This window comes from Nothoprocta perdicaria, unplaced genomic scaffold, assembly GCF_003342845.1.
Source record: "Nothoprocta perdicaria isolate Ctin4 unplaced genomic scaffold, notPer1 scaffold_83, whole genome shotgun sequence".
NCBI lineage: Eukaryota > Metazoa > Chordata > Aves > Tinamiformes > Tinamidae > Nothoprocta > Nothoprocta perdicaria.
In genome coordinates, this window is record NW_020456121.1 from 2,703,161 (window position 1) to 2,717,049 (window position 13,889).

A 13,889-nucleotide genomic window follows, 5' to 3' on the forward strand; every position below is an offset into this window, starting at 1 on the left:
AATGAGAAATCTTTAGTCATCCTGACTTTTAATAAAAGAGATGTWATCAGCATTCTTGAAACTTGTAAAGAATTACATGTTTTACTTCCATGGCAAACTGATCAGCAATGGTGACAGTTCAGTTCTACCTGTAATAGCTGGCTAGTTTTGGGCAGTTTTGTTTATAAAACATAGAGCACATGCTTGTCAGCCCAGGTTCTGAAGTAATCAAATGCTGGTGAGTTGGCTYCAGCCTCTACTGCACTGATTTTGACTTGATTATTAATACTAGGGATATGAGAGAGCTTGAGACAGCTGAATTAGAAGTATATCTGAAATAGCACTGTAGGCTGCAGCATGGGTTAGTAGAATAGGAATAATTTGTGGAACTAAATGGTTGTGGTTGGGGAGTTTTGAACCTTCTGGAAAAGGCAATAAAAGGTATGATCAGTTTGGACCAGGTTGTATACGAGGCAGTTGCTGTAAAATTAGTTGCTTTGGTTTTGACTTAGCTTAAATGGAAACTTGTGCTTTCTGCTGCTGTTTACTCCAGGGATTTAGTGGATTTGAATTATGGTAGTCTTGTTCCCTTTGTTCCCTTAAGAAAAAGATTATAGTGCCTCAGTATTCTTGCTTCTGGCTCTTAAGTTTTGCAGTTTTGGGCATTATGACAACTATTTGTTAATAGTTCTAGCTCTAACAGAAGTTTCATATGAATCTTCAGTTTGACCTAAGGGAACACCTGGAAATCCATGAGGAAAAGGAATTGTGAAAGTTTTTTAAATGCAATTTGATCTATTCAGAATTTTTTAGGGTGGAGTTGACAAGCATATGTAGTTCAGTGCTCTAGCAGTATCAAGCAAATACATTTCAGCAGTGATATAAATGCGTATCAACAATATTCTGTTGATGACAGTTCTCTCGGTTGTGCTGATACAACTGTTAGCAGGTCTGCAATGTAAATGACATCACTGCATAATCTAGACAAAAAACAATGCAAGTACAGATGGTTGCAGGCTGTGAGATATGTACAGACACCAGAAGGAAGAAAAATCTTGGTTTTGGCACTAAAGGCTCAAATTAACTATGCTGTGACCTGCATTATGCTCTTTTTTCTTTTTACTAATTCTTGAAAAAATGCATTTTTTATTACACTGCAAAAAGTGAAGCTTTAAAAGTGAGGGAGAAAAATATCTACATAAATAGGAAAGATGCGACGGTTTTACCACTGGCAATATTCTGATGTTCTTTAAGATACTGTATTGAATGTCCAGTTGTGAGTATCCCTGCTCATTAGTTTRCTTGTGAATCAATATTGTTCAGTGCAAACAATTGCAGAATTTGGATGGTGATAGTCTTGAATAAAAGATCTATTAAGTTATTTATCTGCCATTGTGCAGCTGATTTGCAAATGTGCCAAGAATGTCTAGGAGAATCTTTCTCAAAGAAACACAGTGGTTTAGTTTGAAAGGACCTCTGGAGAGCTCTTTCCACCCCCAAGCAGGTCCCTTCCAACCTCCTCCATTCTATGTTTCTGCACGGTTCTGCCTGGAGATATTAATCCTATTTATATATACAGATAAGTAGGCTAGAAAATAGCCTCCATGTGATGCCACTTCATGGCTTTAAATGTTGGCAACTTTCCCAAATGAACTTTTTCTGACCTACTGTTCTGATAAGGAACTCTTCCTTGATTAGTATAAGCTGATGTCACCCTCAGCTGCTACTGGGATAGTCATATAATATTTTATAGTATATAATGGGATAATATTTTACGTTCAGGAATGGGTCTCATTCTTTCAAAATTCAGCACGCTCATCTCCTGTGACTATTCCTTTGCCTGTGGAATTATAAAGTACTTGTTAAGAATTTAAAATCTACCAGTTGTCACAAAATTCACAGATAAAAATCTGTAATCTTAAAACTCCTCAGGGCATTAAGTTAAAGTGCAGTTTTGAAGTAAAATTTCACTTGTTCAGGTATCTAAGCAAGTTGATTGAAATTAGGTGGGTGCTGGGAATTGTGTTACTTTACTATGGCCTTAGGTTTAAGTCTTACTAGGGTATGTCTTTAATAGACAAATTAAGCTGTCACTTGTTAACCGTGTTAATGTCCACAGTGTTGAAGTGAGTGCTAAACTTCAATTTGATCTGTTGTAGCAGTGTATTTCAAAAGCTCTTTAATTGGAAGTGATTAAGTGGCAGTGGATGATAACGACCACTGCTATTGAGCATGGTATATTTTAATAAAAAAAATCTTTTGTCTAACTGTAATGGAACTGTAGGTTTTCATATATTTGTATAATAACCAAGCCTTAGTGCCTTATGAGGATGATATTCCTGGAAGTGTTAATAATATATCTTCAGGTAAGAAGAGCTGATGAAACATTTTTTGTAATTGTGGCATAGTAGTAGCTCTCTGATAGTAGAGTGAGAAGAGATAAAAGCGATAAAAGAGATAAAAGTTCCTCTAGTGGCCATTCATTTTCTGTGCCATCCAAGTAATGTCCTGTCAGTAGTTGTGTCGAACAGTGGGAATGAAACTGTACAGCCTGGTGGTTTGTCTGTGTTTGGAACCATTTCATTTAACGAATCTGAAACAAATCCAATGAGCACTTAGTCTAGACTAATAATTTCAGGTTCTGTGGAAAGCAGAATATCTGTAAGCATATTAAATTATGGAGTAAAATAGTGGTCAGTTCTACTTGCACACTGTTGGTTGACTCTAACTCCAATTGTGGCTCTGTCTCTCCTGGCTTTCAGTATGCAATTCCATGAGAAGTATCTGGTAACCCTCTCCTGAAAGACTGAGTGTAGAAGAGTTGTCATTAATGATCATCTCTATTAAAATACAACATTCTGTTCAAGTTCTATTTCTATGGCATATTCAGGCAGGCTGCTTGTGGACTTTGTAGACATTTTTGGTTTTATTTAGGTTATTTGTWTGTGATGATTAGAGCTGCAATATCGAAGTATTTTGACTGATCTCTTGTTTAATATTGTTCTGCATGTTAAATTCTATATGCACGTGTTCTTGTCAGAAATCCGCCAGAGGACCACAGCTCAACGAAATGCTTCTCCACCCACTCCAGCATCTTCCAAACAAGGCTCTCCGAAATCACCGCTTCCAGTAGCAGCAACTCCGAATGTGCAGAGAGACCCGTCGGCTCCGAGCGGAGCCCCAGAGAGAGCCCTTGTGCCACCCCTGCAGCCAAATGCTTTACCAAGGCGCCCTGGGTCCCCTGCTACTGCGGTGCCCGGAATGGGTAAACAGAGCACTCAACGTTATTTACTGTTTATATTGTTTTCTCTGGTTACCAATAAAATAGGCCATTTTCAGACGGTATGGAAATGGCATTTCATTTGGAAATAGCAGAGCAGTTATCTGATTAAGTGGGAGTTCCATATTCAATTAGCCATAACTCTTTACAGCTGGCACCTTTTGATGCTGAAACCTATTGCCTGAGCTCATTTAACTGTTATGGCTTCTTTGTTTAAATGGCAATAAAACTTTGCAGTATTCTGTAGTCAACAATATAGCATACCTTTTTATGTCCTTGGTTTAGGGGAGCTCTACATTTATATAAATCAGGTACAGAGAACGCTTCCAGAATGCGGTCATGTTTCTCACTAAACCCTGCACATATTTTCTAACATGCATCTTGACATTTATTTAAATTTTTATTCTAGYAGAGATATTAATATAGCATAGATTAAAGTGTAAAATACTGAATGCCCTGGAAAAGTTGTCTTTGCCTTATAGCTGAATTTTTCTAAAGTTGCACTTTAGATTCATACAGTAGCAAAAAGTTYAGCAACAGTTTGATTGACATCTTATAGAAATGAATACTCTCCTCAACTGGTTTTTATATCCTGAAGGTGTTTTTCTCTGTATTTCTGGCTAGTGTTCAGATTGGGTGGATTTTTTCAAGTAAAACATGAACAGAACTACCCAGGAGGGACACCATACCGAATTTTGGGGAGCATCGTGTTTGTGTTCTCCTCAGGGAAAGTGAAACTGTATGGTTTAGTGCCAAAACTTTCATTTGTTGTGGGATGTCAAGCAAATTGATCACAAGACAAAGGGATAAGATAGTCTTGAATATAGAAAGTGTGCAACTTGCCAGATTCCTCTGAGTGATATTGTAATGGTAATGTAATGGTAATGCTGTTTTTTTCTGTTTAGGCAATGGTAAAGAATAGTTTTTGACCTGTTTCCCAGATTTCAACTTTAAAAAACTTAAGTCTTACTGTACTTGCACGATATAATCTATAAATAGGGCTGTACATAATACATTGACAGCCGGCCTCTCARTAGAAAGTGTTGGGCAGATGGACTTCAAAATGTCTTTTCATAGTGTTTAGTGAAATAAATTAGTAATGTGAAGAGATTGTGATCTCTTCTCAAAATTAATGGTTCAAAAATTATATTTAGTTAATTTTGGTTCAAAAATACATGTTCTTTTCGAGGGACGGGTGCCAAATCTATTAATTAAAAAAGTTTATTTGTGATAATACTTTAAAGAACCACCAGTGGTTGAGGTTGGAGGGRGGCCCTCTAGAGAATTTCAGCAGCAGAGTAACTGTTATCTTGAAAAAACTTAGTGCTTTCTATCACGATAGAAATGGAAACTGGAATTTTCAGTTAAAGTGAAAGATTTGTTTTTCYTCAATTTGCCCAAACTTTCTATGAATGAGGTCTGAATCACAGATGTACTGAGAAGTATAAAAAAATCTGTTTCTGAGAGTAATATTCTTGCATTTAAGTTTACATGTGGTTTGCAACAAATATGAATAGCCTTAATTATGCCTAGAGAAGATTAATAATTCATTTTCATTATACTATATTTTGTGGAGGAGAATCAATTTAACATGGATTACCACAGGGCTCCCATATGCTTGAAAATTAATAACCAGCAGGTAGTTGAGAGTTTGCCAAGCCTTGCAGAAATGACCGGTCTTTCTACAATGATTGCTTTTGATGTTTATATTAATTACTGGTGTCCATAACAGCATGAGAACCAAGATGCTTGGTTTGAGTTATTAGTAGGCAGGTAATTGAAGGTAACTCTTGGAGCGTGTTCTAATGCTTTGTATCTCTAGACACCTTTACTTYTTAACTTACAAACTTGTAGAAACTTTCCTGTTTTGGTAGTATACAGGTCACTGGAAAACTCAGTCTTCTGCTTATCAGATGAAATGAGTGCGTGAATTTTAACCAACTATTTACAAAATTATTCCAGAGTTTTCCCTTGTGTATTGCRTTAGTGTTGCATATCTTTACCTTCATACTTCTGAGTGATTTAAAATTTTTTTTAAGCATAGACTTTGTCAGTGCTTTGTGAAGCCCTGCAAATTTGCTGTTAGAATCTATGAAAGCTTCAGTGAGTTTGTCCTCGCTTGTTGCTTTGAGATATTTTTAATCTTAGCTCTTGTGGATGGAATACAGGAATAATTTGGAAGCATTTAGTGTTTTTGCTCTGAATCTATCAGTTCTTTTGTTGTTTGTGAAAATAGAGGGTTATTTAAAAAACACTTTGGGTTTAAGTGTCACTGTGTGAGAATAGCTACAAGACAGACCTTTTCCTTGAGAAAACTCTGGTTACTTTCAGTGTATCAAAGGGCAAGACAGGTTTAATATATAGGTTGTGTGGATATTGCTTTTAGTTAAGACTCTTGGAGTCCAGTGACYGCGCAGAAACTGGTGGGTGCCTCTTTACTAATTTAAGTTGTTCATTACTGTAATGGATTTTACTGATGGAAACCTGAATAATCAAGTTTGCAGAGTGAGTAAATACATATGTTAATAATAACACACTAAGTTCTTTAGAAGTTATTAATTTAATTTGACATCAAAGGTGTAAATGGTGGAACAAATTGAAGATAAGTTCAAGAGTGGAAGAACTTCGAAATGTGGAGCTTAAAAAAGCCCTACAACTATTTAGAAGTAACATTTATATTAAGTATTTTAATTACTGTATTTGTAGTATGTACAGTAAAATATTGAGTTTTATACAATATAGCCAAAAATCAACTTKACACTCAGTTTTGTCTGTCTAGGTCTTCATCCTCCAGGCCCTCCTTTAGCAAGACCTATTCTTCCTCGAGAGAGGGGAATTGTGGATAGAGTTATTGAATAYTTAGTTGGTGATGGTCCTCAGAACAGGTAAGCCCTTATTAAAAGGAACACATGCATTTTCAGGAGGTTTCCTAGCCTTTCCTCGTCTCAAAACAGAGGGACAAGGTTAGAAGTATTGCAGGCTGCCTGCTTTTTTCATCATAAATTTTCATGAGTGACCCTTTTGTAGTGTTTCATCTGCAATCTGTTTAATTATCATTACTGTTGCTTCAGAATTGTCTGAACATATTAGAACTTCCAGGTTAACTATTATCACTTTTCATATTGATTATATTCTAATGAAAAAACTATCCAGTAGTCTGTATGTGTATTTTCTGGCAAGCTTGTTACTTCAAATATTCTGTTTAATCATGAGGTTTAAGTTGTAGCGAAGAATCTTTCATCTTACTTTAAAAACTTCTTTGCAGTTTAAAGCCAAGTAAATGTTTCACTATGGATGCACTGTTTAAGAGGTGCATTCAAGCTATTAGCAAATATCCTAAGTAAAAGACCTCTGTTACTGCAGTGTCTTAATACATATGTAACTATATTGCTAATGTTTTCTAGGTATGCCCTAATATGTCAGCAATGTTTTTCTCACAATGGTATGGCTTTGAAGGAGGAGTTTGAATACGTAGGTAAGAGCAGATCTATAGTCTACTTTGAGTAGTCTACTTATGTTTCATGCCTAGCATGCATCATGTCTCCTTTGCCTCCCCTTGGTTGCAGTTAAGTGCTTAACTGGCACCATGAAATTCYATATCATATGGGAACAATTTTAAGATAACTTATTACTCTGTATCTAAAGGTTCACTTTAAGATTTTAGGRTACTTTGCTACATCAGGCTAGGGATTTTATGTGTGGAAAGCTATTTAGTAGAAACAAGGCTCTTCCAATACATCCCTGAGAATTGCTACTGGCTATGAATGGTTCTCAGAAGGGTTTTATGTTGAGAAAGTATCTGACATTAAAGTACTCCTCTCTTACCAGAACTTAAACAAAATTTTGCTTTGGCAAGAAGATCACGGAGGCATCAGAAAAGGAGCAGGAACAAGCCCTGAGGGGCTATATGTGAATTTATGGCTGACAATAACTTAAGACAGACACAGCTCTTTATTGAACACAGATGTTTTAGCTTTGTCTCCTTCTATCACAAGCGTAAGCCTAATGTTTAAGAAATGAAGGAATTTAAGATAAATCATCTATTTCATTTGGTGCCTCAATTTTGTGAGGAAAAAACACAGCCTTGTAAGAGAACACTCGTAAGCTGAACACTTCATATAGACTTAAGACATAGACTAGATGTTGTTCTGGCTTAACTATATTCATAGTTGAACTGTGCAAGAAATAAGCATTTTCTGCTGTGTGTTAGCAAAAGCATGCATTTAACCATTATGTGGCATACAGAATTTCTCCTAAACAAATTTTTCTATCTTAATAAAWCATATGTGGAACAGAATGATCTTAAGAGTAACAATGAGAGCTTGAAGAATCCATCTTTTTTTTTTTTTAAATGGCATTAGGTTCACCCTTTTTTAAGGTGTTATCTTAGGTCTTTTGTTGAAAAGAATGGAAAACAGAATAGAGATTTACCATATGGCAGCATCTTGTATTGAATTGCATGTTGTTCGCTGTGGTTAAATATTGCCTAGTGCTGGGAAAAATGTTCTTAGATGAGGGAGGCAGAGCTAAAAGAAAATAAGTATTTAAGAGGTATATCTATACTGAGCTCAAAAYGGAGCTGTATGGAACAATTTGTACAAATTTAATGGAAGTTTTCTTGGATATTATTTCTGTTTTGAAAGTCAAGGTGGAAAAAAGGTAGTAACTTTCTTTAAGTTAATTATAACTATCTGGGAGATATTTATAATTGATGTATTATTAGAGATTTTTGGAGTCTAGAGTATTATGTAAGAGTAAGGTGGGAGACACAATGAGTTAGTGAGGCTGCTTCCTGGATGTGCTTTTGTGCAGCTTTTAGGTGTGCCTACTGCTTTTTCCTGAATCCTGCAAGAAAAACTAGACCCCAAGCTCCACGACTTCCAGACTTCAGTTTTGAAAAAAAGTCACCCACGGAACTGCAGTCCAAAACTGAGTCTCTGAATATCGGAGAGAGAAAGCTGCAGGAGCGTGAACAGACAGAAGGTATGAGCTCATCTTGTGAAAAAACATTACTGTAGCTTTTTGGTAGTGTGGTTTGCTGTCCAGTACACTCAGCTTTTTCATATATGTCTTGGGAATGATGGCTAAACAAGATTCTTAACTCCAATATTACTGATAAATGAGTGGAAAATAGCGTTGTCAGTTATACACGTAGTTAAGAAGGCTGTAGGTCCTGAAGTGGTTAACTTTCACTAGTTCAGCAGGTCATTTGATTGAGGTGTGGTGGAATTTCTGCCTTTGTTCCTTTTGTTGTTTTCCTCAGGGCAGGAAAATCTAGTAAAACTACCTTGTTTAAAATCGGGGAGTTCAAAGACAAATTGTCAATTTTAATTTAACGTAGTTCCTTTTGAGACATTTTATGGTCTGCAGATAAAGTAGGCATCTGGTGCACAGCCAACAGGAAGATTCAGTGTTTAGAAGACCTCAGAAATTAAAATTTCAAATTAGAGTCTCCAGTTAGATGTGATATTGCATGTATGTAGTACTCTTTGTGCTAGTTTATACCAGGAGGTATGTGGTGCAGTTATCAAATTGTGTAAATCTCCAGATTCAGACCAAAACTTCACCAGCTGTTAAAAAAAAAAAAAAAAAAGTCCTGAGTATAATAGCAATAATGTTTTTATCTGATTGTCTTCACCGAGTACAACTGCCATCAGCATTTACTTTTCAGGCATGAGAACTGAATGAGAAGAGGGAGCCCTCATCTAATTCTAGCCACTTCTGGGTGGATGTTTTGTTGGCAAAACTGGTTCAGTTTCTTTCCCAGTTCCACTTTGTGCTCTGGCTTCATTACAAGTGGTGCTTGTTTGCCTTGCCCAGCTGCCAGGCAGCTGTAGAGCCGGCACCTGGCACAGCTGGAGAGAGGGTCTGTCTGTCTGTAGGGTGGAAGAAGGCAGGGGAGGGGAGAAGGGAAGGGTGTGCAGAAGCTCCTTTTGACAAATCRCCCAGTGTAGTGGAAAAGCACCAGACTGAGGTATTTCAGCTTAAGGCAGTATATTCCTTATGTTCCTTGCTTCTGCTGCTATGAATACCTTCTGAAAGACACCACTATGGCTATTCCTAACCAGTTATGGTAGAAGGGCAGCAGAGATAACAGTGGAAATGACTTCTAAAACTTGCTTCACTACTGTTGCTATTGTGAAAGTAAGAGCTAAATGAAATGCCCAGATTTAAGGCTACGCAGATTTTGTCTTTGTTCTCAAATGATCATCACTTCAGTGATGCAGAATTTTGATACAGGCAAGCCACCATTTATTACTAGGGTCTTCAAAACTCTGCTTATTTACCTCTGAGTCGAATGGTGAAGCCATATAAGACTAGGTGTTCAGTCCATGCAGATGTATGCATTTGAGGCTTCTGAGTATTACTCAGCTGCAGGGTCTTAGGTCTAGGGAGAGTGAGTGCTAATTAGGATGGTATTATCTTTAAAGAAATGCTTATCAAACTGTGCCTTTAATGAGTCTGAGCTGCTGAGTCAGTTTATAGATGTTGTAAAGAGCTGAAAGCCTTAAGAACTACTGTGTGATTTTCATTAGTCATGTGAGATGCTGTAAATGTGAAGTATTCCAGTTTATCTTTAACACAGAACTTCTCTCAATATGGTGTTATATTAATGTGATCTCAAAAAAAAAAAAGAGGGTCGAATCTCTATTCCTGTTCTGCTCCCTCCCTACCAAGGAAGGTAGTTGATTTTTGAGGAGAGGCAGAGATAACTGGTATGCTCTCTTTGGTATCTAACTAGCTTAAATATCTGCTCTTTTCTGTCATCACCAAGATGAATGAATGAATCTGTTTTCATAATTAGTGAATAACTAGGAATGGCGTAATGTATTAATATTTTATGTAACTGATATCTCAGACAAATGTTTTGTCGATAAATATCGGCCTGTGCGATCCTATCAGCTTGTCCGTGTCTCAGCTGCCTGTGTCTTGCCATAGAGTTACCTTAAGAATGAGAAAACATAGTTTTCAGTAAATTACTGTTTACGTCGGAGCACTAATTTGAAACATAATTTTGCATAAAGGCAGTTGGACTTCATAAACTTACATTATGATCATTTGTTAAAGATATGGGGCTATCATTTAACAGAGAGAACTTTGTGGAAGGTTTTTGTTTGCTCTAGTTAATATAACTGCCATCACAGCAAAAATGGAATATCTTCACTTAAAGACSTAAACAAATGTTAACACCAAGAAACAAACTTCAGAAATGTTGATAACACAGGAAGATTATTTGTAACTCCTTTAAACCATAGTGCAAAGGAAACTGTGCAAGCTAATGTGATACAGAAGTGCTATAAATACATCTTTTCCAGTCAGCTACACTTGCTAAGGAGTATAGTGTGTAACTAAATCTCTTTCCAGTTACATGCTTATGCTGTGACAAGCATCTTACATGCTACTCCTCTGGATAAGAGATTTTAAGACTGCTTATGGGAAGTGCTGTTGGTATTGAAACTTAGATCTCTAAATCCTTTGGAAATATGGAAAGCTATGAGAGTGAGAATTTACAAGTAGTAATGTTTGGGTCCTGCTAGAGAGAGCCAAAAACACTTATCTTTTAAATTAATTCTGCATTGYCTGTATTTGGTACTACAAATCTGGACTAGGTTACATTTAGCAATGGCTTGAAAGTTGAAACAAAAATATTGGTAAATCACTTGAATATTTTGTGGTGAATGTGTGGTTCTACAGGCAAAAGATGCTTTTGGTCACTTGTTTTGAAATGTGCTGAGCTAAATTGTACAAAGCTTTAGTTAAATGTTGATACTGTCTCACATGAAACAGAATAAGCTTACGATTCTGTTGAGGCTGAAGGTAAGTGAAGGTAATCATCTATGCACTATATGATCTGAAGTCTTTTCCATAATACTTTATTTTTCTCCTCTTAAACCCTACACTAGATTTTTTTTAAACTTATGATTTGCGAGAAAGATTAAATAGATTTTGGCATTTGAGAATTTCATRTAGCAACTACTTGAAGTCTGTGCGTGGTTGGAAGATATTGCTTCACTGGCTTGTTTTTCTGAATATTAGTTCACTTCTGAAAGTGACAACATGATGTGTTTTMTTTTCACAGAATGTGAAGAAGAAACTGCTCAAACGATTGAGACAAAGCAGATAGATAGCGAAGCCCCAAGTCCTGAGCAGCTAAATGATAAGTTGGCTGAAGAAGCTGAAAAAGAGGAAGCAGGAAGTGAAAAGGAGTTTTYGGCTGGTGAAACAGATTCTGCTGTTTCTGCTGAACAGAGTGAAGAATCTTTAGCGAAAGCAGAATAAAGTCATTCAAGTGCCTTCTGTACCTAGATTTTAGCTTTGTTCATGCCTGTTACTATTCAGGTGAGCTTTTTTTTAATGGTACAACTTAAGATATTGCTTGAGCTCGAACTGCCTCACTGCCACAGTATGTCAAAGCTACATGTAAAAATGGGTATTGTAAATTAAGCATGTGTCTTTAAATGAGTTAACACTCAGCAGAATGTATAGTCATTTGAAGTCTAACAGTTGTAGCCATTGTTTAGTTTTGCTTCCTTAAATTCCAACTTTAGTCCAAGTTGAATTGGGAGTGACCTATAATTTGATTTCCCTTGAACTGTCACAAAAAGAGCAATTATTGGCAGCACTTGGCCTAGTGAAGTTTGGTCTAGTGAACTTAAGATACTTTATTAATGCTTTCCTGCTGAAATGGATTGTCTACACTTTAAATAGACAGATGTTTACAAGCAGAAGTGTCATCTAACATTTGACTTAAGCATATGGAAAGTGTCATTACAGTGATGTCAATATTCATTGTCTAATTTCTTGGCAGAATTCAGTTAAATGGCACTCGGATAAATGGTATTACCTTTGGTGGTATTTGCATTGCAGATGAACCAGAGGCACATACRTACAAAACTGGTTTTGTGTTTACATTAAAATAGGAAGTTTCTGCACTTGATTGTACTTGAATACAAAGCACTATTTATACCTGTACAATAATGACAAGATAAGTGAATTTTGTGCCTTTGTGTATTTTGTTAAAAGAAAATAAAGATATGTAGCAGCAATATTTGCTTTGTGATTCCTAGAATTTCAGAAAACTTGTAATCTGCTCTGTGCATCTATGCCTCAGTTGCTAGATGGAAATTGGAGAAAAAAAAAGTGGTGGCTCATGAACAGTTGTATACATATATATGTATATGATTGCTTCAGTAAAGCTGAAATAACAAATAGCTTATCAATAGGGCAAACATGCTATTATCGAAAGATTTTTTTCCATCTTGGTTTAAAATCTCATTTTGTTTTTAGATCACATAACAATACTTGTTGCTGGATCACTGCAGAGCTATACTTTTTAACCTTATAAATTTTTAACGCTAAGTATGCTTCATGACCAAGTGATGCTAAGTATGCATCATGACCTGATGACTGAAGTGAGGCACCTAAACATTATTTTTTAATGTACACACCGTTCATAGCTCAGTTGACTTTCTAGTAGTTGTGAGCTTTATTGAACCTATAATGCCTTCCTTGTGTAAGGAGGGAGGAGAAMATGTTTAAAACCACTAAAATTTCATCTTGGTCTCAATGTGAGCTGATTTTATAATATAAAGGCAGTAAAATCATAATATGAGCACCCTTGACAAGAAGTATGTTTCCAAACATGACCTTACATTCTATAATCAAGTATGAGAGACAGAAGCAGCATTCTTTTTCCATTATATGCTTTCTTTTCTGTTTTTTCAGGTTAGTTTAAAAGCTCAAGCCTCTGGCTCAAGTTCAGGAGAAGGTCTGTATTTAGATTAAAAAAATYGATCTAATTAGTTGCAATTTATATTTTTCTTTAGTAGTCTTTATAAAATGTAGGCAGGTGATTCAAAGAGTACCTGTAGGTGCTTGGTTACATGATATCAGAAGAATTAGTAAAAGCAGGTAACAATTTCATGTGTGACTATCTTGGTTTGGAATGTGAAGAAAACAGACCTACCTTCCAAACATTCTCTCTGGATAAGAGAAAAGTACCTATCACAAAATGTTGGGGGAGCACATTCTTTGCATTTTTTAAGAGTGTATTTTCTAACCTGAGATTTGTTATCTATCAAAATTTCCAAATTTTGTCTTAGGCATTTGTGCAAGATTTGCAAGTATTGATCTCAGTTTTATGCATTAACAGATTATCTATGTAAAGTCTCTTTAAAAAAAACATYACAAGATAGTGTGATAAATGAACTCAGTAAGGTATTGGATGTGCTTTTTTTCATAGTACTGAAACTAGGAAAATTTAATGTATGATCCTCATTAAGAATATTAATTACTATAGCTTAAGTGATTGAGAGTATTCCAGGCCCATTTACTAATTTACTTGAAAAAAGTCATCTGCCTGTAGAGTGTTCTAGGTCTTCCTTGGAGATGCAGTCATCAGGCTATATGTATACAATGTCTCCTAAACAAGGTGAGAATAGAACCTTTTCATCTTATGTATTACTGGAAAATAYGTATTTCTAAAGCCTTTTATTAAGAAAACATACTTTCTGCTATATCAAACCTTGAATTGTTGGGCATCTGAATTTTTTTCTGAAAGAAGAATTGGTCAGGAGAAAGTATTATKTCTCTTAACATGCTTAAATATGACATTAGCATCTTGCAGCAG

At 36.0% G+C, this 13,889-nt stretch overlaps 1 protein-coding gene across 3 annotated transcripts in view; it reads left to right on the forward strand.

The window, feature by feature from the left end:
- The window catches only part of LNPK (lunapark, ER junction formation factor), a 31,781-nt gene extending 19,566 nt beyond the window's left edge, over nt 1-12,215 (forward strand). For all 3 annotated transcript variants that reach the window (XM_026052074.1, XM_026052076.1, XM_026052075.1), the window contains exons 9-13: nt 3,020-3,244; nt 6,039-6,144; nt 6,664-6,734; nt 8,072-8,242; nt 11,340-12,215. In XM_026052074.1, the coding sequence (XP_025907859.1) occupies nt 3,020-3,244; nt 6,039-6,144; nt 6,664-6,734; nt 8,072-8,242; nt 11,340-11,539 (773 nt within the window). In that variant the 3' untranslated portion in view covers nt 11,540-12,215. The remainder of the gene's footprint in view (nt 1-3,019; nt 3,245-6,038; nt 6,145-6,663; nt 6,735-8,071; nt 8,243-11,339) is intronic.
- The last annotated feature ends 1,674 nt before the right edge of the window (nt 12,216-13,889 follow it).